At 37.5% G+C, this 27,455-nt stretch overlaps 1 protein-coding gene across 1 annotated transcript in view; it reads right to left on the reverse strand.

Annotated features, from left to right (window-relative positions):
- Nucleotides 1–27,455, reverse strand: part of PTPRN2 (protein tyrosine phosphatase receptor type N2) — a 659,546-nt gene that overhangs the window by 377,431 nt on the left and 254,660 nt on the right. Inside the window, exons 7-9 of the mRNA XM_031042861.2 lie at nt 21,092–21,346; nt 19,709–19,749; nt 18,482–18,852 (exon numbers count right to left, since the gene is read on the reverse strand). Coding sequence (XP_030898721.2) covers nt 18,482–18,852; nt 19,709–19,749; nt 21,092–21,346 — 667 coding nt within the window. The remainder of the gene's footprint in view (nt 1–18,481; nt 18,853–19,708; nt 19,750–21,091; nt 21,347–27,455) is intronic.

Consider the following 27,455-nt stretch of genomic DNA (forward strand, 5'->3'; position numbering starts at 1 on the left):
CGAAGTCCAACTCGTGCACTTTCTCTCAGAAGCCTATGCTAACGCATATCATTACAGCAGTAATGGTGACCTCTTAGAAGAGAAATCACAATTTATATAGGCCTCAGAAATACAAAGCATGTACCAGAAAAAACAAATGCAGCAGCAAAAGACTTACTCATGGAAGCTATCTATGCTTTTCAAATTTTCTTAAGGTTGGCTGTCACTTTTTACATCAAAGAAAATTAAGGTCTCCTGCAATATCTCTAACAGTTCTTGATTTTACCACTATATTTTTTATTGCCTTGAAGGTTTCTGATCACCTTTAATTTAGATTTTTGCCTTAGGAAGAATTGAGTGTTGGATGGCATAGCATCTTTTGCAGGTGACAGAACTGTTGCCAGCCGAGATCTTGAGATACTGGTTACTTTGGGTTTCCTACCTTTCTCTCATTTCACTTTCTGTAGATTTCTCTTTTGCATTTTCTTCCAAGTTAACTGTGCTATGATAGGATAATAGCAGCTAAACCAAAATGTGATATATCTTATAGTTTAAAATAATTCTTTTGAGGTCCTTTTTAGGTTTCCATCTCCAGTTCTCTACAGCTTGGGAGATGAAAAGACAGTCAGAAAGTACAGAAAATTAATATATAACTAACTTCCTTCCATTGCTTTAACTTCTAATGCCATCTCAATCTGTGAATGATAGCCTAAATCTTATTTTTCAGTAGACAGATTAAGACCCTACTAAACCAGTAGCGGAACTCTGTCTCACTCAATCTCTCTCTTTTATTATTTGTAGAGAATACTTTGTTTGACAGGTTAATGACAATGAAGACATAAATGGGGAATGAAACAAATTTTTCCGTTAGGGTTTATGTAGAGATATATATATAGTTTTAAAGTCTGACAGAGTCATCTGCAAAATATTTTACTGCTGCTTTTATTTAATCTCACTTTTCAGGGCACAGATCATACACAGATCACACATACTGGAGAATATGGCTTGTATCTCTACTATAAATAGCCACTGTTATATGGTATAATTATATTATCCCTTCAGATGAAATGACTCAGTGCAAAACTCTGATGTCATGATTTAACATCATGACATAACCATGAAATGTTCCCTATATATTTTAACCAAGTGAAAAATAAATAATCCAATCCGTACCTACTTGTCTGAGCTAAAATAATCATGAACCAATCAGGTCTCTATAACTTCATCAGGAATTTTGTTTAACAGAAAAAAAATCAGATCTAGGCTACAAAGATATTTTATTTAGAGATTAATCTGAAATAAAAGTACAGGAATACGTATCTCTAATGTTAGCTACTGAGCACTTCTGAGAAATAGTGTAATCCATTTAAATGCTCAGGAGTGGACTTGGGAGCTCAACTTTATGCGATTGTTTGTTAAAATTTTTCCACAAAGTGTACTGGACATTGAACACAGGAAAATTAGATTGCTTGGTGAAAATAATATTCTGTATCTTCTAATATCTAAATCTCTCCCAGTGAGGGAGCTGAAAACAGAAATATTAAGGAACAATCCACATACAAAGGTAATTAAAATAACAGAACATCAGATTATAGTTTTCCTCTGTTATTGCATATTAAAGATATTGTTTTCCATTTGTTCAGCTTCTAAGAAAAATGCAGTTATGAGGAGCCACCTCTAAAATCTGGTCCCAGAAATTTGGCACAACTGAGAACTATCCCATTAAGTGTTATTCTTCTCAGTCACTGCTACAACATGTATAGCATTTGCTAACCTTTTTTTAATCTGTCTATGCAGTCCCACTGTCTCCAGGGGTTTTATACATAAGTGAGAGAACACCTGTTGCTGAAAAAATTACGAATGAGGAACAGAATATGTCTTCATCTGGAAGAGATCTATCAAGTTACCCTGGTCACGACATCTTCCTGACCCTCAATTTCACTATCCATAAAATGAAGGCAATGATACCAACTTTCTTTGTCAGATGCCTAGTATTGTTATATAAAAGACTGTTATTATTTGACCTTCTTCCCTTCTGGATCTAAGAATAGAAAGACCAGCACTACTGTCTTTCTCTAAAGACAATATATATTTCTCCCTATCAAATATGGAGAAAGGGTAGTAGAGAAAACAATGCAACCTAAAAATTAACTTTCAGTTATCATAAAAACTTCCCTCATTCCCCTACCAAAAATTTTGTTCCAAACCTTTTCAGAACAGGTGATCTGACTGGTTTTAGAGCACATCTTGCTGATTTTGGAGCATATTTAAAACAGCCTGATTCAGGTAAAGTTAACTTCTCCCTCAGTGGGGAGTTAGTAGCCTTCCAGATGCCTGGAAGACATCTTTGCAGACGCCAGGAAAATGGAGTAGGAGGCAAGAGTCTTACAGAGCAGATGTGCCTTATGAATGGCCAGTTAGACCACTCCAAAAAAAGAGTAGTTCTGAAATACTGGATGTTGATCTCATTACCAATACAGCTTCATGCTGCAATTATAGGAACAACATTACAAATGGATGCCATGTTTCCAGGAAATTCCCAAGATAAACTACAAATCTGATGAATGAGAACAACCACTTTGAATGATAGAATGTCTATTTTTAACCTGGACCTAATGATTTACGCATTCAAAGCTCAGAGATTCCCCTTTCGGTAAAAGAACAAGAAGGAAACGTGTAAATGAATGAACAGGAGGAGTTCTGCAGAGAGTGACACTGGCAGCATGGCCAGCTCTGCATGTTGAGCTAAATGGAGCTCAAATTCTAATAAAAGCCAGTGGACAATGTCAAAGGCAACACAAGGAAAACCAGAAGCAAACAATGATGAAAACTATGTGTTCTGTATTCCCCTACATTCCCGTCAAAACAATCCCATAAATCGATCCATTCTGATAGTGAAAAATCTGATCCACTTATACAGATGGCTTGATTGCTAACATTTGCCAAGCCTGCTTCCAGCCCAAGGAGAGCAACATGTAGCTCAATGTTATGCTGAGGTTAACATTCTCACAAGCGGTTGCTCTCATTTGCTTTTCATCCTCCCCATTGCCAAGTGTCTTCAGAAACCCACTTACTGAACTCCAAAATGCTCCCTTAGTGCTATCATTCAAATTATGTATTGTCTTTACCAGACTGTACCTAGTGCCCTTCCAATACTCTGTTTAGCAATTGTAATGCAGCACTATAATGGACATCCAGTCAGCCCTGTCAGATTAGTTCAATTGAATAATTTTCTGCAAAAATGAAGAATAATCTACAGTACAGAACTAGGCCTGACATTGGGAATTGCACTTCTTAAACCTAAATGTCAGTCTAATCCCCGGTGAAATCTTAAGTAAGGTAGGGTTCAATCCACCTAAAATTTGCTTAAATCGGGACAGAAACAACGAAGGCCAGTTTGCTGTTTCTAAGAGCACTAAGTATTGCACTAAAATTGCCAGGCATTTTTCTACAGCTTGAAAGTTGCCTGAGTGCTTAACTACAGACTTCCCAGCAGTATTAGGAAGTGCATTTTTTTGTGGAGGTAAATGCCACTCTCACACCCAGCTTCTCTTTTGCTATCCAAACTCAGGCACAATGGCATCTACACTTCACCTGTATTTTTCCTCAAAGTCTGAAAGTTTGGCTATACCTCTGTTCAGCTTGAATATTACTGAATCCACATCTCATACAGAGGAAGGCAGAACCTGAACCCAGGGCCTAGGAATTTTGGGAAGGAGATACTTTTTACTTAGACTAATTTTTCTTTTAAAAACACTTTCAATATTTACTAGGATAAAATGCACATACGCTGGAGAAGTAAGTTTGAACCAGCAGTCTTCCTTCCTCCTGAGTGCTGCAAGAGTCATGCTCTTTCTTGCATGTTGTCTGTCTTCTTCTGTTGCTTTTATGTCTGAAGATGAACCATTAGGCTGTTGAAAGGATGAGGGACAGTGCTACCACTCAGGGCTGGTACACAGAGCACTCTCCTAGGATGTGGCAGTTAAAACTGCTCAGACCAACTTAAGTTAGATCTTTTCCATCTCCTGCTTCATTTTCTAATCCCTGCAGTAATAAGCAGAAGACAGGCAGAACATACTACATATGATGCCTTTCATCAAATAAGCACTAGACACACTGGATCCCAGAGTATCCTACTTGTGTCTCAGTGAAACAGGGAAATACCTTGCAGCCTGGGCTGTCTTCTGGAGTCTCCAAAAGTCCCTTCTAATCGGTGGAAGAAACGAGGTGCCTAATAATCTCCATATGTGAGTATGTCTCCACCTGTCTCTTGGGGACCACAGTGATATCAAATGAAGTGGATGACATCCCTACCCCTGAGGACAATGAGCGGCACCCAGCAACTCTAGGTTTGGCACCAGAATGAGGCCATCTGGCTTTCACCCTAAATTCTGAAACAACTGTATTTCAACTTTAACCTTAGAAATGTGTCTTAAAGGAAAAAGGTATTAACCAGATGGATAACAAGGCAGACACCCAACATTTTTGAAAACAGAAGCTGAATGGACTAAATCTGTTGAAGAATTTCATTTTGGTAATCAACTGTAATTACAAAATGATGGGCACACGTGGATTAGGCCCTGCAGGTGAGAGCGGAGAGCTAGAACTGTAAAATTCTTTCTCAGTTGGGTCTTTACCCCACAGATTCACATGTTGTTAAAAGTAATCTACCAGAAATCCTAGTCTGACAATCACCTTGATGGGTTCACTGAGGATCCGTGTTTTATAGTGATGCTATTTCACTCTAGAACCTAATCTGAGGCTTAAACTGACAATTATGCTGGACCTTCCTACCTCTGTATTTCTTCTGAGTGTTTATGAGTTTTTTTATATTGCTCCCATAGCAGACACATACAGGAGCTTCTTTCGTGTTGAAGATTTTCTTTTCTTCTAATGTTTTTAAATATTGAATTTAAGAAAGATGTATTCTGTAGCTTCAAATAATTATTTAAGAAAGTTCCACCTGGACATTTTTTTCATAATGTTTCTGTGCATTGACATCAAATTGGCTTCCCCTCATTGGAAGGGCAACAGTCTACAGCAGTATAACTTAGCATGCAGCACAGTCTCCTTAGTACTGCAGTCATCCTTACATGAATCTTATAAAACACATGAAACTCATGGTTCCAGATTGGGTTGATAATCTCAGCCATGTAATCCATTTCCATGTGCACCCACTGCAGTGCAGCCTAGGCAAAGAACAGAGATCAGAAATTTGCCTTATACCCTGCAGCAAGAGTATTCCTTCTGAAAATAAAGAAATAAGATTATGGTATAATTCTATAAACAATTAATTAATGTGATTACGTATATGCTCATTACTTGTAAAACTCTTTCACTTTTTAAAAATCCGTCTGCTCAACTTTTGACCTCAGTGATATGCATTAGACTGGTTTATTTTTTTTGGAAACACTGCAGGGAAATGGTCCACCGACTTCAGGATTTACATGCTTTCTTTTAAATTTTTAAGTCTGAAAATATGAGCTACTGTGCCAAGGGTAGGATTTATGTATCTAAACACAGCAAATCTCTTCTTCAAAATTTTCCACAGCCTCATAGCCCAGACTATGAGGAATTTCAAGAACACCTTTTTTTTTCCCTCAGAAATAACTATTTTTGTTAATATCTATTATTCTGTCACACTTGTTCCAGCTGTATTTCATCTACCATTGTGCTCCTTAATCCTTCAATGTATTTAAATCCATCTGGAATTTTTCTAAATCTTCCATAGTTCTTCCTAACAGAGACAATTTGCCCATGGGGTATCACTAATCTCTCTACACACTGAGAAGCAGCGGTTCATGACGAATCTTTCTCTCCTATCTCATAACCAGTTCTTAATCCACAGTGACACCCTGGCCCTTGCTCTGTGACTCATTCTCCTTAAAGTCAGTATGAAGAGCATCCCATTTATCTCCTGTTGATTTAAAGGGTAGGTATAACTTGCAGTTTTGCTGCAATAGCAGCTTTTCTCCCAGGAGAGTCCAATGTATCTCATCAGAAGGTGATTTGCTCCTGAGGCTCATTCAGGTGTGATGCTGCCATGAAGGATAAGAGAGGGTCCCTGGCATAGTGTCCTGGAGGCCAAGGCTCAGTGCCCTTCAGATATGAATAGCCAAGACTTAAAATGTGAATAGTAGCTTATCATTGATGTGATTTCAGAGTTGGTGATCACAGCACCTCTTCAACACAGAAAAGTTGAAAACAAGTCTAGGAAAGCCTTTATTTTAAGGACAGTTTAATTTTTTTTTCTTGTCTTTTATTATCTGCGTGTTTGGGGTTGTTTTTGTTTTCTTTTTCTTTCTGCTACGATTCGTAAATATTTTAACAAGCAACATAATGGGAAACTCAGCTATTGAAGTATGAAATAGAAGGATGTGAACCTGTCCGTGTGCAAATTTCAGCAGTAAGTGAACTATGGGAGAGCTGCTCATGCCTTCACAATAAACAGAACCTTTACCATCCTCAAGAGAGTTTTACTCCCCTCTTTCCCATGACTCCTGTGTCCCAGGAACTGGCTTCATTGCACTTTCCAGCACATCAAAACCACTGCTGCTAGCTACCAACACCTGAGCCATGCACCCTGCAATCCAGAGGAAAGTTGTTGCATTGGGAAGGGAATATATGGTGTATGCTGTCATCTACATATGCCCTGCAGAAGGAGTGAGTGCTCCTGCCACCTCAGGTAGCACATGGCATACCAGAGAAGACACGGCAACACAGTGCGTCAGGTTGGCAACCACTGGTATAAAGCTATTGAATCCATCCGTCCTCACCTCCTACTTATCTTTTCCAGACACAAAATAAGTCTCACTCATCACAAGAAAGATGCATATTATATATACAATGGAGAAGAAACTGTGAATTAGAGCGGTTTGCCCCAGGTCATAGAGGAGGTAAGTGATACAGGAAGGATTACTGGGAATGTTTTAACATCAAAGTAATTTATAGTGTTGCCATCAAATTCTTTCTAAACCTACCAAGCCTAAAAAAAACATTTAGACACCAAAATTGTATTTATTCCTCTTGTCTGGAAGTGCCCCTGAGAGTAACTCATCCGATAATCTATAATGAAAGTCCTGAGCACTGATGCTTCAAGTCCATGACATTACAACAGCCTGCCTTGTCTGTCTGAATTTGATTTTGTCCATGTTTCAGTACAGTTTCATACCTCTTGGAGCGCATATACATAAGTAAAGGCTTAGAGGAGGCATGTATTTCAGCATTAAATGAGTTTAATTTGGTTTGAAGGTGGTTTGTGCCTTAAATTTAGGTAGGTAATGATTTTGTAAATTCAGAGTTAATAAAGCAACAAAATAACTTCTGAGCACAGAACTACTCACTGGATTGTTTGAGAGCTGCCTGACTTCACAGCTGTTACTGTTATTGTAATCATTTTAAAGACACTGAAATTTTATTGCATTGGGCTACAGATTCATTTTTCTATGCTTGTTTCCTCAGAGACTTTATTAGCCATAAAACCTTTTTAAGCTTACTTCTGTTTTGACAGCTCAGCAAATTCCCACTTTCCACAATTTCTTCCCTCTTTTCCCACCACCAATAAGTGTGAATTTAAACCTCTTAATACAGACATACAGACAGATACAAGTCCTGACCAATTTGTAACACAAATGACACTTGCCTAAAAATCAATGGCAGTGGTCAGGCTATGAAGGTCAGAGGAGATAACAGCATCATGGAAGCGTGATAGTGACAGAGAAGTCGAGAAAGATCAACTCTCTAGAGTTATAATGGGAGTGTGACACTGTGCCAGCCTGTACTTGCATTACTTCAAACATGCACTACCTCCAGCTGTGTTAATAGCAACAAATTCCTACAGGTGCTTTGTTGCTAGCAGAAGCACAGAAATAATGACAATAAACTGTGCCATAATTGTGACGTTTTCTTTTCTGAGGCTGAAATGGATCCCGACAAAGTACTCCCCAATGCATTTTTAGCTGAAAGTTAGAAAAAGCAAGGGAGTCCATTTCTCATGAACCATGAATCTCTGATGCAAAACAGCCTTAATTCAAAATTGTTCTTTCTTATCAAACTACTTCTACTTAGTAGTAATTAACTAATGAGATTGAGGATAACTGATGATACAGAATTTAATGCACTTCCAACTTTTCAATTTTTCCCTTCCTTCATATCTTACCTCTTCCCTGAAGGCAGTTTCCAGTTGGAAACTGGATGCCTGGACCAATTTATAGAATCCTAGAGTGATTTGGGTTTGAAGAGACCTTTAAGTTCATCTAGTTCCAAACGCATGCCATGGGCAGGGACACCTTGCACTAGACCAGGTTGCTCAAAGCCTCATCCAAGCTGAGTTTAAACACTTCCAGGGACAGGGCAGCCACAGCTTCTCTGGGCAACCTGTTCCAATGTCTCATCACCCTCGTAGTAAAGAATTTCTTCCCAATGTCTAATCTAAATACACCCTCTTTCATTTTAAAACCATTTCCTCTTGTCCTATCACTACATGCCCTTGTAAAAAGTTATAATGCAAGTGATTTAAATTAAGAATGACAAAAACATCTAACAACCTAATGACCATCTTACGAAGTTCAACAAGGACAAGTGTAAGGTCTTGAATCTGGGAAAACACAATCCAATAGTGCAGCACAGGCTGGAATCTACCCAGCTGGCAGCAGCTCTACAAAAAAGTACCTGTGAGTCCTGGTGGACACAAGCTCAATATGAGTGAACAGTGTGCTGTCACAGCAAAGAAAGCCAACAGGTTACTGGATTTCATCAACAAGGGCATCAACAGCAGAGATAAAGAAGTCATTATCCCACTCTACCTAGTGCTCACCAGGCCACACCTGGAATACTGTGTTCAGTTTTGGTCCCTGCTATACAAAAAACGTGACTGGGGAAGGTTCTGAGAAGTGACACAGAGATGATAAAAGGACTGGGAAGCCTGGCACACGAGGAAAGGGTGAGAGAGCTGAGTTTGTTCAGCTTTGAGAAAAGAAGGCTCAGGGGACACCTTATCACCATGTTCTGGTATGTTTTGGCTATGAAGCAGACAGACTCCCTTTTTACCAGGAGTCACATGGAAAGGACTAGGGATAATGGATACAAGTTACTCCTGGGAAGATTCCAGTTGGACACCAGAGGAAAATTCTTCATAATGAGGACAATCAGTTATTGGAATAATCTCCCCAGGGAAGTGATGGATTTCCTAACATTGGAAATTTTAAAACTTAATTTTTATAAAAATCAATCTCCATACTATAACTAATATACCTACTCTTTATATTGTGGCATCGCTTCTTCAAACAAGTGCCAGTGGAAAGCCAGAATATCTACTTGAAAGACAAATTAAAATATTTTCTCAGTTCCAATTTATTCTCTGTGTTCTGAATTAGCCTTCACTGATTTTCTACTCACACAATTTCATTTGTGTGAAATAAACATGTTTTAGAGTAAGATTAAAATTATTCTAATTTTTAGTGGTCAGCATTTACATTGTGTGCATGTTATCTGTCTTAAGAATTTAGGAAAAAAAAATCAGGCATAAATATTAAATGATGGCATTTTTATATCTGAGCTTCCCAGGATTCTCAGCACTTGAGAAAAGTACTGGTAGATAATAGGCTGCATTATGATTCATTTTGCTTCATTCCCAGGAATCCTGATCTTTGGCTTTCTCCCTCTCATTCATTTCAAAAGCTCTTTTATAAGGAACTACATGATAATTACCAAAAAACCCACTGTGAAATACTAAAAATATTGACCATATGTTATTGTGAGATATTGCAGCATCTCAGGGTTTTAATGACTACCACTGTTTATAAAAACAAAGCACAGCTCCCAGTCACATCCCATCTCAGGAATATGTAACACTCATCCTCAGCGATTAAAGGTCTATAGCCTGCAGCCAGCAGAGTAACCTGGACCTGTTCACAGAGATGTTATGGAGTATCTGCACCATCTGCTCTCCCAAAAGAGCTGATGTGTGAGACCTGAACAAGGACTGATAATGTAGCACAGAAGGCATGGAAAGACAGAAATTGGAGTGTCTGGGAATGTCTGTTCTGGGAAACTAGGCCAACAGCCATATCTGTTCAGCTAACCAGGGAGATACAAATGTGAGCTGGTCCTTGTGGCACTACTGGGGACTCCAGGCCCAATCCCGCAATTACCTGTTGCCTTTCATCGGTTCAAGGGACCAGAGCGATTCCTGGCCACTGCTGTTGCTAGTGTGACAGATCACCTGGTCACTAGCTACATCAATTGAAAATTTTGCTCTGGATATTCCTCTAGAGGTAAAAATGCAAAGCTGGTTCCAGTGGAAAGCAGACAAAAACATCAGGGGAAGCAAAGCCCTAAGAGGAGGCAAATATGGACCCACAGAAGGATTCTTCTCTTGTGTAAAGTGATCTACATCAGCAGGTGGGAATCATATTCTGTGATATTTCAGTAGATTTTGGAAGCACAAAAGCTAAGGGCAACAAAAGTAGAACAGACTATCATCTTATCTCTGTACATACAACAGATAAGAAGAAATTCAATATATTCAAAGCTGAACTCTTGTATTGAACAAAACACACCAGTATTCATGCTCTCTATGCAAAGCTACAGTAACTACCATTTCTCTGTTATTTTCCTGTGCATGAATAAAAAGCATGAAGTACCATTTTCCTATGGGAATATGTAATATCAGAATTAAGGCAGTGAAACAATGATATGGGGGGATATGATCTCTGCCACTTTCTAAGCATCACAAGGAAAGCAGAAGATTAAAGAGGGGAGAGTGATTTTATGTCTAGGAAAGTCTGAGAGGATGAATAATTGCACGTAAAGAGCCAATGAAGTTTCCAGATCTATGGCTCTCCACCCATTACAGTGCTGAGACAAAATGACAGAATTGTCTCTACTGGATAAATTCATAGGCAAGTATTTTCCATCTATATTATTTAGGTAGGGGCCAAGCTATGTTATCAGAGTTAAAACTTCTGTCTTTAAGATCAATAATGGACATTTATGGAACTTATACTAGGGTAGAGACTGGTAGGGAAAGTGACAATGTGAGGGATAAAAATTTAAATTTAACTTATTTTTTAGTACGAGCAATGCTGTTTCTGTCTCTTGCTGATTTTAACAGACTTTAGTAGCAAAAGCCTTTCTGTTTTATAAATGTTTATAATTTCTTTTAGTTTTTAAGGCTAGTTGTAGAAGTTCAGTAAAGAATATGCAGAAATCTTTTCCCCTTGATACAGTGCACTTGCAAGTAGAATAACAATTTCAAAGAGGACATTGAGATATGCAGAGAAGGTCAAATCAGTGTTTCTTTTGGAATATATGTATTAAAAGACAAGAACATTTTGTTATTATTTCCTAAAAAAGACCTGGAAAGCTTCATGGAATACAAAAGCTCACCTTCTAAGAAACATCTAGACCTTCCAGTAACAAAGAACAATAAAACCTATTAGCCCTGTTTAACTGCTGTACATATTATGATTAATTTTCTCCTCTTTATTTTAAATTTAAATTTAAAATGAAATTAAAATGCACTAAATATTTTAACCTAGTAAGTAAATCAAGTAATGAAGATCATAAAAATACAAATCTTTAATGACTTTCCTAAGAAAACTGAAAACTTGGGGAATAAACTAAGAGTTCTGTACAACCCAGCTTCAGGGACCTAACCTGAACATGATCCTTCAGAAAGCAATCATTAACTGCAAAGCAGTACCATTTATCACCTTTGTAAAGGTGGAGAAACAATATCAAGCGTTTGGAATTAACCTATCCCTTCAGCATGTTAAATGGGTCAGACTAACCATATTCCATGACAATTTTATATTATAAACACAAGATCCATTTTCAGCTTTTTCACAGCATTTGGGCAGAATACCAGCTACCTCAAATTAAATGCATAGAAATACATGTATGATGCAATTAAGTTAACACACTGTGAACAGATTTACTGCCTACATATTTTTTTATACAGACAGTCTGGAATCAAGAGGTAACATATGACAAAACACGAAATATCCAAGAACTGACTAATACAACAATGCCAGAAATTGGCTCACAAGCTAACAGAGCTGCCATGAGCCGTCTGCGGTCTTGCATTTACATTAAAAATTTCAAGCACATGCATTCTGCTAAATAATGAAAGAGCACAAGTTCCTCTGCATTGGGTGTCCAAGCATGGCTTCAGAAAAGCATGACTTGCCTTCAAAGCTCAAAAGACTGATAAGCAATGCAGAGCAAAGAACTTTCTAATCTGAAATTAGGATTTTTCTTAATGTATTTAACTACTCAATCACATATTCAAGAAATTGCACCAGTTTGACTATGTAAAATGCTGAGCATTCAGAAGCTTACATTTAGTTTTACTGAAGGTGGTAAGAACTACATGTTCTGGAAAGCCAGGCTTTGGGTTTCCTCATGAGAGACTCGGGAAGCTAAACATTGTTTAAATGTTTTGATTGAGAGATCTTGGCCCTCAGCTTAGAGCATAGCCTGCCAGACAAATGGAGTGTTGGGATTTTTTCCATACCTGAAGAACTAGAATTTCAGAAAATAGGAAGTTTTTTGTCCAAAGACAAAGTCTCCTCTGATTTGAGATCTCACATTGATTTAACCCTGCTCCATAATGCAGAGGTATTTTATAACTACAGCCAAAGTAGCATACAGATGAAAACATCCCCTAGACAGCTTTGTTTTATAAGATTACTTTGGAATTTCCATGTTAAAATTAGTAGAAACAGCTCAAAACAGTCACACTGAGAAAGAAAAAAACCTCTTTCCCACAAATCCTACAGTGGTAGAATACCAATTTTTGAAGGCGGAAGGAGCAAAAAAGTAAATCACTCAATTTGATTGGTTTGTTGGCATAATAAAGCACTGAAGCAGCACAGTGGAGGATTTGCTGGACAATTTTCTCCACTGAAACTGTCAATTCATTCTGAAGCTTAGTCCTGATGGATGTTATGGATTGGTATGGATTGCACTGCTCCAACCATCTGAAAGGTCACTCGACAAACACAGCAGGAGTAACCTATTGTTCTTCCACTGACAATCAGACTGCTGTTTTGACAAGTATTTATCACAAATCTTTTCTTCAGCAATCACATGGAAATCTTTGCTTTGTGGCACAATTAAAAGCTGGCACCCTAGGCGTTCACTGAAGCAGTCTTAGTAGCTCCTTGGATCACACTTGCAAAGCCATAGAAGCCCAAGTATCTCATAGTGCATGGATCACACCTGATATCTATCAACTATAGCACTGAGTAGAACCATAGAATTATATAACTGTTTAGACCTTTAAGATCAACAAGTCTAACTGTTATCATAGCACTGACAATAAACCACTAAACTTTGACCTTAATCACCATATCCACATGGCTTCTGAATACCTCTAGGGATGGTGTTTCCACCAACTAGGGCAGCTCATTCAATGCCAACTCACTAAAACCTCCTTTCAGGTAGTTGTAGAGAGCAATGAGGTCTTCAGCCTCCTTTTCTCCAGGCTAAACAATGCCAGTTCCCTCAGCCACTCCCCCATAAGACTTGTGCTCTGGACACTTGACCAGCTTCATTGCTCTTTAGACATGCTCCAGCACTTCAGTGTATCCCTTGTAATGAGGTGCCCCAAACTGAGCACAGTATTTGTGGTGTGGCCTCACCAGTGCCAAGTACAGTGTCAATCCCTTTCTTAGTCTTGCTGGCCATCCTATATATGATACAAGCCAGAATGCTTGTGGTCTTCTGGCCACAAGATGGCTCATATTCATAGCTGGATGAGCAACATGCCCAGGTCCTTTTCCATCAGGTAGCTTTATAACCACTATTCCCCAAGCCTGTAGCATTGCATGGGGTTGTTGTGACCCAAATGCAGGACCTGGCAATTAGCCTTCCTGATCCTCATATACTTGGCCTTAGACTATCAATCAAGCCTGTCCAGATCCCTCTGTAGAGCCTTCTTACTCTCAAGTTGATTAACGATCCCACTAAAGTTGATGTTGCCTGCAAACTTACTGAGGGATGCACTCGATCTCCTCATCCAGATCACTGATAAAGATATTAAATATAACCGGCCTTGGTACAGAGCCCTGAGGAACACCAGTTGTGACCAGCTGCCAACTGTGTGCATTGGTGTAGGTGCCCTTCAGTTGGGCTATTGATCCCACCACTTTTTTTGGGAGGAGTAGCCCTAATTCCCATCTGACCATTCTCAGGCACTGTCACGGTTTCTAATACATCAATAACACTGATATCTTTGCTGCTGCATGGATCTCCATCCTGTATTCCACTGAGATGACAGACTGAAGGACCACCATCACCCAAGCATTTGCATGCCACCCCAAGGCTTATCTCTAGGAAGCCTGGTTTTATCCCTTTCTCCTTTCAAAACTAGTTTAAAGCTCTTTTCAATGAGCCCTGATAACTCCTGTGCAAAGATCCATTTCTTCCTTTGTGACAGATCTGTTGCCAGAAGGCCTGCTGTCATGTAAACTGACCCATGACCAAAAACCTCCAAGTTCTGCCAGTATAATCTTTTTAGTTTAATCTTTATAGTTCCATTTTGAGATCAGGTGAAAAGAACTCAAGCTATTATCCCCAGTGTACAAATATGTTGGATTACTTTCTTTTCTCACCAAAAGACAGCTGTTTCAGCTGTAAAAATGAAGCTTTTTTGCTCAAAAAAAAAAAAGTGGCAAATAAAATTTGATACATTGAAACTATGACCTATTGCTTTATAGAGAAAGAAAAAAAAACATACAAAAATGTAATATTGGCTGTAGTAGACCATATAAATATGTAGTATTGGAATATAAACAAGTACCTCTCATTAAATTTTGGCATTTCATTTTGTGTGCTCAAGTTAAGAGTGGATTAAAAACACCCACATAAATCACAATTTTGGTTTTATAATTTTAAATGTACTAACTGCTGCAAGAAAGATACTTCAAATGTTAATCTAACAGGCTGTTATAAAGATTTCATGTCTACCTGTAGCTCCAGCTTACTCTTTATTTAAAATAGAGAACTTTTAAAAAGCATAAAGATTTAAACAGAAAAGCACAGAATGAGGTCAGAAAAGATCTTTGAGATCATCAAGTTCAACCCTAAAAATATCAATGATCAATTATGAAATCAATTTCCTGAGTACTTACAATCACCTCTCAAACAGGAGTGATTTTTAGATTGACATGGATTAAAGATCTGACTAGGAATAGTTCCAGACCCTTTACTCCACTGTATGAATATAACGTGCATATACAGTCTATCTATAAATGTACAGTACAACTATAAATACTGAAATATATAGCATACAAGTACAGCTATCTATAAATTAAATTTATTAATACTATTTATTTCCTGTAGACAACCAGTTAGATTTCTGGTACTTAATGATACAGGAAGCTTACTAAAGAAGCATTCCTTAAAAGGACATTAAACTTTCCCTTCTGTGCACTGATAGTTAACAAACATCACTTTCTCTATCCTCACTCCCCCAAGTAAAAAAATGCAATTAAAGCGACATTCATGAAAACATGTCCTTACTGAGACTCTCAGTTAAACGGGTACAACTGCTCTCTAAGGCCACTTTATGTACTAAAGAAATGGTTGTGGGAAATAATAATATGTATAGATCCATGAACTGCTGTAGAAAGTATTTCACTGTTCCTGTAGAGTGGACAAGTCCAATTTTAGCATGTGGAATTTCCTGAACAGGTCTTGTTATTCTTACAAAACTTAAGAATATGTAATTTTGTTTTGTGAAATATGGGGGTTATATTTTACTCTTACATTTCAGATAAACCTATTCAAAACAAACAAGTTTAACAACAGCAACAACAAAAATTAAATCAGTACATGATGCAGTTGAAATGCTGAGGAGGGTCAAATCATTGAAGAGATGTAAGTCACTGGCTTAAGAACTCTGAACCAAAATCAGTTTGCTGCAAATCAGATGCAACATAATCCTGGTACAAAAGGAATTTTTTCTTCAGTTCAACTCAAACACCTAATTCTCTTTAACAAGTAACTCATTCTAGATTAGGAACTGAAAAAAAAAGCATGAAAGCTTATTATTTTCTCTACAGTGTCTTTGGAGAAGATGACATCTAGTTGCAATCAAAGTGCTAAGAATGTAGCAAGGAGTTATCAGTTCAATTTTCTGAATACCAACAGTACATGCTTTATGGAATGAGTTGGTTGCCAGTGGAAACTAAAATTGGGTTGTTAAGCTTATAGTTTTGAATTTATGATCTAAACTACCGCAAAATTTTTCTCATTGTTTATGAGCATTTTTAACATTCCGATGTTTATCTAAAAATTACTCATAATCTAGTATACAAGAAAAGTATTTTTTGTCTTTCTGGTATTGACAGTGGTAAAGAAGATGAAAAATTTGTGTATACAGAGTCCTCTAGAACCAAGAGCCTTTTGTCAAATAACCTTCTTCAGCAAGTTTCACTGAATGATAATAGACATAATTAAGGGAAAACCCATCAGCAGGGAACTAGCTAGGAAGAAAACCTCCTAAGATGACACAGTGAAGAATCTACATGTTGTGAAGACTGAAAAGTCAGGTCCTCCCATTATACTGAGTTTTGAAATCTCTACAGTTTTAGGGAATTTATGAGCTAAATAAGTCTGTGTAGTCAAGGGAGGTGGTGTTGTTAAGATACTGTTGGATATAAAAGTTGGAGTTAAAAGGCCTGGGGAAAGTAGTATTAAGATGGCAAAAAAAACCAGCTTTTACTAATTCACATAGCATTCATAGGCAAGAACCAAGAGGTGGGGTTAAGCTAGGCTATCCCATGAATTTCTGTAAGTGTGATTTCAAAAACACAGAATGAGACTCCTAAGTGTCCCTTCTAAAAAAAGCAAATAGAAATGCAACCTACCTGAAGGACTATAGTAAAACCTAGATAAAGGAACAGTTAGAATACTCTATAATTGGTTTTCTCCTTGAGCAGGTTCTTGAGAATAGTGAGCCTGCTACAGAAACCAGTCAATGAAAATGAATGTTACAGGAAAACAACTGAAAAATGTAAATGCAAAAACATTTTAAAACCAGTTAATTAAAGTCAAAGCACTTGGTCATTAAATAATGATTAACAGTGGTTATTGACATACAATTAACAGAAGTTTGAGGACCTCAAATTATATGGGACTCTTCTTCAAAGCAAGTACTCCAAAACTCCCAAGAGATCTTCTCTAAACTCAAGAGCAGGGTTTCTTTAGAAAGTGAAAAATATTTAACACTAAAATGGTGAAAATAAAACTCAGGACGGAACATGATAACAATGCCAGGATCTATTAATATAACTCTCATTCCCGCTATGACCTCACAAGTTGAATGCTTTCCTTCAGCATCTCTTATTCTAGTGCCTAAGTAACTTTTATTTTCAGCAGGGTAACCTCTGAGTCTTTATGAAATACATTCTTTCCATTATCTCTGCAGAAGGGGTGTTTGTCCCCTAGTTTTTGAGAAGTCTCAGTCTCTGTCTCTGATGTTTTCAGGCTGCCAGGCCTCAGGTTTCACTCTCTGTCCTTCTATTCACAATATAAAATCTCTCCCCCCACAAATGCCACCCTTTCTTCATGATCCCATCTTTCTCAAGTGTAGCCTCTGGGAGAAGGTGAACAAGGAGCTCTCTCTGATATGCAGTCACATGCATTTCAAAGCAACACAGTACAGTAAAAACAAGAATCCTCCATAATTCTATTGCCTCCAATCCCATTAATAACCCAGAGAGAGACAAAATAATCAATCCATGCTACTGAAGTTCTGTCTCTGTTTCTCTGTAGTTTCTGGGCAGAAATTTGTAAGCCCATCCTAGAAGTTGTGAATTTCTCACAGAAGATGAGTTGGGGTTGCTAAAAAAAAAAAGATAACATTGTTCTTGGTGGGGGGAGGAAGTAAACATGCCCACCACATTGGTCTAAACTCCTATGTGCTCCTGTAATAAACTGAATCCCTAGGGGGAAAAAAGCTGTCTTTTGAAAGTATAGTATTAAATGTCAAATTAATTACTGACATAACCTGAAATCATTAGGTCTTTCTTTCTAAACTAGCTGCATATGTGATGCTTGGATTCCTATATGTGGCATTTTCAGATCAAAATGAAACCAGAGAGAAAATATTGTGCTTTATTATTGTGTGTCATTTTTTGAAAGAATGACTCAGGCATTGATATTTAGGCTACTTTCAAGTCAAATATTTAAAGCCCACATCCTAACCATAAGCACACTTACTGACATATTGGAAGGTCACTGGAACATGAGAAGATAGAGGTCTGAGCAAAAGACCTGCAAAATAAATATCTTCTGCATTGGAGGAAAGGCAACTATAAGAAACTGTTTTCTTGTATTTTCATCAAAGTACTGAATAGGTTCCAAACTGTTTGAGATGTATTAAAAATCAGGCCCATGGCATTTTCCTCTTATGCATTTATATTTCATTAGGTGCAATGACTTTATCTTTTCTCCAGTTAAAAATGCCATTCATATTGGCTGCTATACTTACTCTTTCACAGTTACAATATAGCCATATTCTTTCTCCTCAGAAGACTTTACTTCAAGTTGTAAGCCTTGTCCCATATTATTCTGAGGCTTTTCATGGGAGTTTCCATCCTGCATTAAAGAGTCCTTAATCCAGTAGTGGGTTTTATTCGGGTCTTTAAAGTCAGATTCACTGTTCTTTGCAGCTGTCAGTTCCCTTGTGAAAGTCTCGCTTTTAACATCTTCCACACCAGCATTTATTTCTTCTGAAGAAGAAGAGCCAGTGTCTTCAGATTTCTTGGTTTCTGTCTTAGTATATTTTTCAGGTGTAAGATCTTCATGTATATTTTCAGGTAATGCATTCTCATTCAAGAAGTTAATTAATCTTGAAATATTCTGTAAATATTATTTAAAAATAGTATTATTATCTTAAAAACTAAACACAGGAATAGTACACTGAACTAAATCTGCATACAATCTTTCAAACTCTTATTGATATGGTGCAGTCCATTCAATATACATGTCACATGTTCACTTTATATGTTTCTCAAAAATGGCTGAATATTGGACATAAAACTACAGGATATGATACAAAGCTTATGAGGAATATTGCAGAAGCAATCTGGATTAAAATCCCAAATTTGGTGTTAACACTTAGGGTATGAGATGTAATGCCTGGAGCTTTAGAAATACCTCTGATATTCAAGAATTTGGAAGCAAAGTGTGAAAATGCAGAATGACAGATCCCCTGAAAGGAGAGGAAATCTTGAATCCTCCCCCAAACCTATGCCCTCAGAAGGAGTATGTTTACTTATTTGCTTCTGAAAACTAGGCAGAATATCTAAGCAAGGGTGCTTACATTCCCCAAAACTAAGAATCAAGGGACAGTGAAAGAAAGATGTTTTCATGAACACCTCAATACTCAAAATCTACTAACCTAAGGAAAAGCCTGAAATTGTCTCAGCTTTGGAATCTGTTATGAATTCTGTCTGTTTACCAATGAAAGAAAGGCAAAACAGGACTTGACTTTGCTTTTTTGTACTGAAAAAAAAAATTGGTTAAGATTTAAATAAATGCTTATTAAGTGTATCAACAACAATATGCCTTCAATACCCAATGCTGAGGTATTGAATTGTATGCATAGAAGACACAAAACGTGTTGGATTTCAGAAGTATGTTTTTAAACTTCACTGCATATTAACCTGACATTCTGAGATGGAATACTTGTTTTATCAAAATACTGGTACTCTACCTCTTTATCAGTTCTTGCAGTGGCTTCACGCACTCCATTGTCTGTAGGACATGAATAGTACAAATACATAGTTATGAAAGGAAAGCACTATATATGAAACAAACCCCACCTATAGGCTGCTTCTAGTGGTGGCCTTTTCAGGCAGTTTGAACATTAAGACATCAAAGCTGAAAGGGCAGAGTAAAGAGCACTGCATAATTCAGTATTGTTGTTCTAACTCCACTTTGATAGCAAATTAATACAAGATCAATAGTCTGAGTACTTCAAGAGCAAATGCAATAGTGTTATTTTGCTAATGAAGTGTTCCATCTTCATATCAGTTTATCAATATCTAAGAAAAAGAAACAATAAGCTCTAGCTGAGTTGACATTCATAGTAAAGAAAAAGGAAGCATATACATTTCTCATACTGATTTTTGTGGAAGACAACTTATTTTAATAGATATAATCTACCCAGTATCATGTTGCAGCTTAACTACTGTTAGCTGATGATATGAAGTCACATCGTTAACTTCAGTTAAGTAATGCTGGCTTTGATTTATGAACTGAATCTTATTCATCTTTTGCAATATGATTCATGACAAAACCCCTACTCTGATCATTTTAATCTAAAAAAAGAACTGGCAATTAAAATAACCAGAATATTCCTAACTAGTAAAGACTTCAGTATAACACCAAGAGAAAATAGACCAAGTAAAAATCACTGTTTATGACTTATAGTATATGTAGTATTTGGTGTCCTAGATACCATAAGATTCCTAAAACACAGAATGAGTGAGTGGCAACTTATGCCCCACTGTGGTATCAACTTATTAATGGCAATTACTGTAGCTCCTGAATCTGCATCATCAGGAAAATATGTGTCCAGACAAAAGCAAATAACCATATTAACTCTTCTATTTCCCTAAGCAGGAAAAGAAATGAGCAGTTTTATACCTACACCTATGATTTTGTACCGCAAGTAATTGTGGCACACTAAAGAATGACTATCTGTAAAATATATTTTTTTCCCCACATATTTCAAAACACATTCTTGGAATATAATATTATTCCATTATAATTTTGCTTAAAAAAATCATTTTAAATAAAGGGAAATTAAGACCACACAGCATAAAGCAATTTTTATTTTAATATAGATGTGTGTGTAGGTTTATTTTGTTTGTGAAGCTTGACACCCAAAGGTTCACAAACAGATGCATTTTCATAAATAAAGCATCTTCAATAAAAAGAAAGCAAAGCTAAAACTGCAGCCTTTTGAAGGGAAATTTAGAGAAACTTCCAGTCTTCTCTAAAGCTTATTTTAAAAAGTCTAGCTCAAATATAAAACACTAAAAGAAAATTAGGGTAGCTATCTTTTGCTGTACTTAGTTCTTAGAATCAATACCTGGTATATTGACACTGTTTTCCACTATTCCAGTCTGAGCCTCTGCCCTTCCTTGAGCATCTCCTGTCCTTGTTTGTGCTTCTGTTTTGTTTTCTTTAGTTTTTCCAGCACCCTCTTCAGTTTCTTCCTGAATGTCAACAGTCTGAATTGCATTGGCAATAGTATCAGCGATCTCATCCAGTTCTGTTGAGCTGAGATTCTCCACATTTACTTGGTGTTTCTCTAGGTCCTTCAAGACATCTTTAATAAGTGTCTCTGGATCACAAAAAAACATAAACACAAGCTTTAGCTGCATACATGAAGCATACATGCTTGTATCAATAAATATCTTTCATTTTTCCTAAAAGATATCTTTTCCTGCAAGAAGAGCATCTCTTTTCCAAAGGAGCACATACACATTCATGCTGCCATCTTTACAGAAAACATGGTATTATAAATGGGTGCTAGAGTTTATGATAAGGTGAATTCATGACAGGCACTGGCAGATGTATGCCATTTCAACCCAGCAAGCTGTCCTGAAGAGAGGGGTATAAAACTGTCATTTTTTCTTTACAAGAGCAGCACTGTTTCCTAGTCTAAACTGACTCAAAATACTGAAGACAAGTGTTAAGGTAGCTTAACGTTTTTTAGCTACAACAAGAATGCAAACAACACTACTGTTTATTAGAGATCAGGTTTCTTTGGTGATTTGCTTTTTGTAAGGTAAATAGCTATATAGAGTTTTGAGGGGAAAAAAATTCAGATATTTAATCTTTCAAGCAAAAAACTCTTCAATTACAAGTGGATATGGATAAATGCCCATTACATACATGGGTATGCAAAGACAAACCTTCTAAATTGTATTGATTTCTCTTGGAAAATATGTATTTTGTCAAAAGCGAACTCTACTGTTTTGGTTTGTCAGCTATGAGTGTTTTACCAGTCACACTGAAGAAAGAAATGTTAAGATGATGTTCCAGGACAGAAAAAGCAAATGGACCTATATTTAGTAGGAAAAAAACCCCAAACAAGCCAACAAACAAAAAACACCAAACCACACCAAAAACCAAAACAACAAGACAACCTTGATGTGAGAAAATTTTTGAAGACAAGGAAACTGAAGGACAATGGATATTAAAGGTGTGTTAGATGTAGATAACAGCTCTTCAGGAAAGTTACTTTTCTGACTGCATATATTGAATATATCCTTCAGGACCATTTTGCATAATTCTGTAAAACTCAGCTGAAGGTCACTTGGAGTATGAGACACTAAGTATAGGGCTTACTCCAGTATACCCAAACCATTTTCAATCATGCCTCTGTTCTGCTTGTTCATGCTGACAGGAATTTAGCATATATATGCATATGCATGCAAGCAAGAAAACTTTCACAAGGTAAAATTGTGTAAGAAGAGGAAGATAAGGACTACTTTTAAACCTCTGCTGAATGTATTCATTTATATATAAGCAGTTTGAAGGCAACATCTAACCTATTTTCTTACAGTAACATTAGCTCTGTTAATACTTGTGGTTTGACATGTTCTTCATCATCTGTAAACAAGATTTCAGAACTATGTTGTCAGCTTTCAGGCTTACATAAAAGCAAATTAAAAAGTAGGTGTGCAAAGGAGAAAACATTACCAGAAGAAGGGCTAAAGAGGAGGTTTGTTTTTCACAGGAAAGGAGTAAGAACTAGACTAGGAAAGAAAAAGTAGTTAGAGACTTCTGTTCTCTAACTAGGAAGTTGCTGCAGAACACAGGGAGATAAGAACACAGGATTATTTGTCATTGGGGAAAAAGAGGCTAAGACCTTGGATATCTGGCATTTTTTGGACCCCAGAGTGTTAGCTGCAGAGGTTAGAGCCTGTAGCTGACCATCAGTCATGGTCATGACATCTCAAAGCAGAGATTAATTTCCTCCGACTCAACCCATATGTCACCAAATAAACTAATGCTATTTTCCCAAAACTAATTAGCCAATATAAACCAAGATAATTTAAGGATCTTAAATAGTAAGTTTACTTGTGTCAAAGAGAGTTTTGGCACTTGGGAAGGTGGTTCCTTGATGCACTTCTCTTTCCAGGCTAAACAGATATATCTTTCCAATAATCTACCTTATTGATATCACAAAATTCTACTGATTTCATTATAAAATTGAGCTGAGGCCATATGCTGTGAACTTTCAAAATATTTTAAAAACCCTAATTGTAAACACACTTAAGTGCAGCTATCAATAAAAAGATAGGTTAAATCTATAATGCTGCTTTAAGCTGTGGCAGCCAACAAAGTCTTGGTATCCTTCTGAAATAACAGAGTGCTTTGTACAGGAAAGCAAGTATTCAATTATTAGAATAAAACATTTAATTTTACAATTTATGCCAAACTCTCTGGGCCAAGATATCTGGAGGCATCAAAATTAGGACTAAAGTTTGAAGAAAACTGAGTAATGCTTCTCAGAAAACTGAATACTTTTCACATTTTGTTGTACTATATCCATCCCCTGTTATGAATCTAATCATATAGTAAAAACATAATGACCAAATGTTTTTGTTTGTGAACATAATCTATGAGAGCAAATTGATCCAAACAGCAATAAAAGTTTTCACTAGACTTCATCACACTGAGTTCAATAAATGTTTTTGAGAAGTACAACAGCTACCTGGAAGATGAACATTTGGAGAAAATGTTACTCAGAGCAGCAATGTGGTAAATTAAGCTGCTGGAAATGCTAGCATTGCCAGATTACCACAGACGCCTTGCATCTGCTTGCCAATCTTTTCTGTTCTTATGTTTTATTGTCTGATAAAGACAATAACCTGACAGAAAATACTAAATTATTGGATCAGAGCTAATAAAATCAGAAAAGACAGAGTATGCCAGCTGCAAATCAAAACTAAAACTTTTCAAATAAGGCATAAATATTTGAACATACATCTTAAAAGATAATTATATTTCAGGACATATATAATTCAAAAAGCTATTAACGTAGCATTACTAGATTTTGTTTATTTCTGTTATTTCATAGCCAGCTGCCAAGACCAACCACTGAGCTACTCAACAACATGCAGTCAATATAGTTTTGTCATTTCCATTTGGCTTCATTTTTTCTTAACCAGCATTTCTCTGTACCTATTATCTTAGCCAAGACTTATCTTCCTAGTTCACTTACACAGGTTCACAGTCAACAACAAAGCAGTCTCAATCTCAAACAAAATGGAAAGGGGGAGCAGGGCATGGAATCACATGAGAAAATGAATAGCCCCAGGCCATCCGTTCTATAACAAACCTATAGAGGAGCCTTCTGCTCCTCTGATGCAGCTATTCCTGCCTTTGTTAATGCCACCTGGGCGAAGTTCATCAAACAATCTCCTAAATACTTATATCAGTGTTAGTAAAACTTAGGCATTACTGGCTAAGACTGAAGTGGCTCAGATGAATTTAGACTGGCAACATAAGGGTGAATTATTTTTAGCCCAGTGGGCCTGTGACACCTCAGGCCATCAAAGGCAGATATGAAACATACAGACGGGCTTGTGATCAAGGGGTGGACTTAACAATGGACACTATCACCCAGGTTGTTCATGAGTGTGAAAAAGTGGTTAAAGACTCTGTGGTATGGAGGATGATGGCTGAAACACAAATACGGGGAGATCTGGCAGATTGACTATATCACACTCCCACCAACCCGCCAAGGCAAGTGCCATGTGCTTACCATGGTGGAAGCAACCACCGGATGGCTGAAAACATATGTTGTGCCCCACATCACTGCCTGGAACACTATTCTGGGCCTTGAGAAACAGATTTTGTGGTGACACGGCACCCCAAAGAGAATTGAGTCAGACAATGGGACTCATTTCCGGAACAACCTTATAGACACTTGGGCCAAGGAGCATGGCATTGAGTGGGTATATCACATCCCCTACCATGCACCAGCCTCTGGGAAAATTGAATGTTACAATGGGCTGTTAAAAATTACACTGAGAGCAATGGGTGGTGGGGCTTTCAAACATTGGGATACACATTTAGCAAAGGCCACCTGGTTGGTCAACACCAGAGGATCTGCCAACAGGGCTGGCCCAACCAGAACTTCTATGTACTGTGGAGGCAGATAAAGTTCCTGTGGTGCACATAAAGGATTTCTTCATCAGGGACTGCAGTGATAGGACAAGTGGAAATGGGTTTAAACCTAAACAGGGGAAATTCAAGTTAGATATAAGGAAGAAGTTCTTTACTGTGAGGGTGGTGAGGCACTGAAAGAGGTGCCCAAAGGAGTGGTGAATGGTCCAGCCCTGGCAGTGTTCAAGGCCAGGTTGGACAGAGCCTTGGGAAACATGATCTAGTGTGAGGCATCCCTGCCCATGGCAGGGGGATTGGAACTAGATGATCTTAAGGACCTTTCCAACCCTAATCATTCTATGATTCTATGAGGAGCATCATGCTTTCCGTACACTAGGAGGAACTGTTAGCAAAATGTTTGTAACAGCCTTGTGAAATGGAAGTCTACATAAAGAGTCTTGCTAACTTCATAAGGTTACTGATATAATGTTAATACATGTCCGCTTTAAATATGGGTGTTTCCACTTGTTATGGCATTTGTCCATGTTTCTATAGTATTTGCATATTTTGGATAAGGCTGATATCAGTGCAATATTTACAAACACCTCTGGGTAATTTAAGGAAATTACAATGAATTTATTAAAATCAGAAAATATTGTTGGAGAAAGACCAAACAGCAGTTGGATACTGTAATGGCACATGACTTCAGCAGCACATGTACTTGCACTTTATATTTCCCCACTGACCCCTTTGAAATAGAATCGGCAATGCTCAGCCGTGTTTCAAAGGGCTTGTACTGCAAATCAGATTTCTCCCTTAGCTCCAGCATCCAAACTGAAGAAGGCAAGTTGTTTTTCACAGTTGGCTTGGAACCATGATGACAGTAAAGGCAAGTATATCTTAGAGTATGTATTTTTCAATACCAGCTTCACCAGTAGAATTCCCTAGTAGCAGCGTAGCAAGGGAAAACAGCTTTTTATTGTACAGGATATAAATCAAGTTCCATACCCCATTGACACAACTGCCAAAACCAGCTTGCCTGACAGCCACATGGCATGGCAGCAGTAGCTTTGTCAGCATTTCCACAGAGTGGTATGTCTTCTTATACCATATCACCCTGTTGACCATATTAGCTGTACTCCACAGCTGAGCACCATACGGATTGATGACCACAGCTTTGCAAGACAGTGGATGTGGAAAAATATCTTTGCACTATAAATATAGAACTTTGGTATTTTTTGGAAAAAAGAAAACAACAAACAACCCGAATTACTAATTTTGTGACGGTTCCAACGCAATGGAGAAATGTATTCTGCAATATTTAATATACCAACAATGAGTAGACTGGAACAAATCACTTAAAACTGAGCCAAATTCTAAATACAGCTGGTGCAGAAGACAGATTGACGATTCCAGTGTTGCACAGTGACTACAAAGGCAGTCCCACACACATCATGCTACTCTTAGAGGTAATGGTTTCTAAATCTGATAGAAAAATAGCTTCACATTTCCTTCTCTTGTATTTCTCCCTTAGGGTGCCTTGTTAGCTAATTTACCTGCCACTGTTTTGCAGCAATTCTCAGTGCTAATCTGCTTAGTACCTTCTGGATTGTTCTCCCAGTCACGTTCCTGTGTCTGCAGAGAACTGAGCTTGTGTGACTGCACCCCATGCTTTCCAGATTTTCAACATTTCTGTGGTTTAGAGAGTGCATGAGGGAAACAATCCTCCAGCATACAAAAATCCTAAAGCACCAGAGAGACTGAAGAGAGATTAAAAGCAGAAATGGATGGCACACTCAGCCTGGCAAATCCAAATCATCATTTCAATGGATAGCATTTGGAACAACAAATATGCTGGGGTCTGTCCTCACTGCTTCCTTACGAGACTACTAAGCAGCTCAAAACCAGAAAGGAAACCATATTATTTGCTACTCAAACAATTCATAATTTTATGTCTATGCAACATTTAAAAGCTAATGCAATGGAAGAAGTTCCTACAGGGCACATTATGTATGTTGAAGTCAAAGTAGCACAACCCAATGAATTGTGAAACATGTTATTCCCTCTAAGTGTTAAGCATTTTTTTCTCCGGTTAGCTCCTACCAGGAAAGGTGAAGTGGAACAGCTGGAGGATAATGAAACCAGCATGTGCCTAGTTTGTTTTGAGTCTAGCAACAAAACTGTCTAACCTGTGCAAGAGACTCACAGTGCCACCTGGATCTGATTTTACATTATAGCTTGTTCCTTGAAACCTATTATCTCTGGGCACCATACCAAGAATGCTTTCACTTCTGTACATCTTTTAGATTGCAAGCATTATCTTTCCTCTG

The sequence above is a fragment of the Melopsittacus undulatus genome, chromosome 1 (genome assembly GCF_012275295.1).
Source record: "Melopsittacus undulatus isolate bMelUnd1 chromosome 1, bMelUnd1.mat.Z, whole genome shotgun sequence".
Classification (NCBI taxonomy): domain Eukaryota; kingdom Metazoa; phylum Chordata; class Aves; order Psittaciformes; family Psittaculidae; genus Melopsittacus; species Melopsittacus undulatus.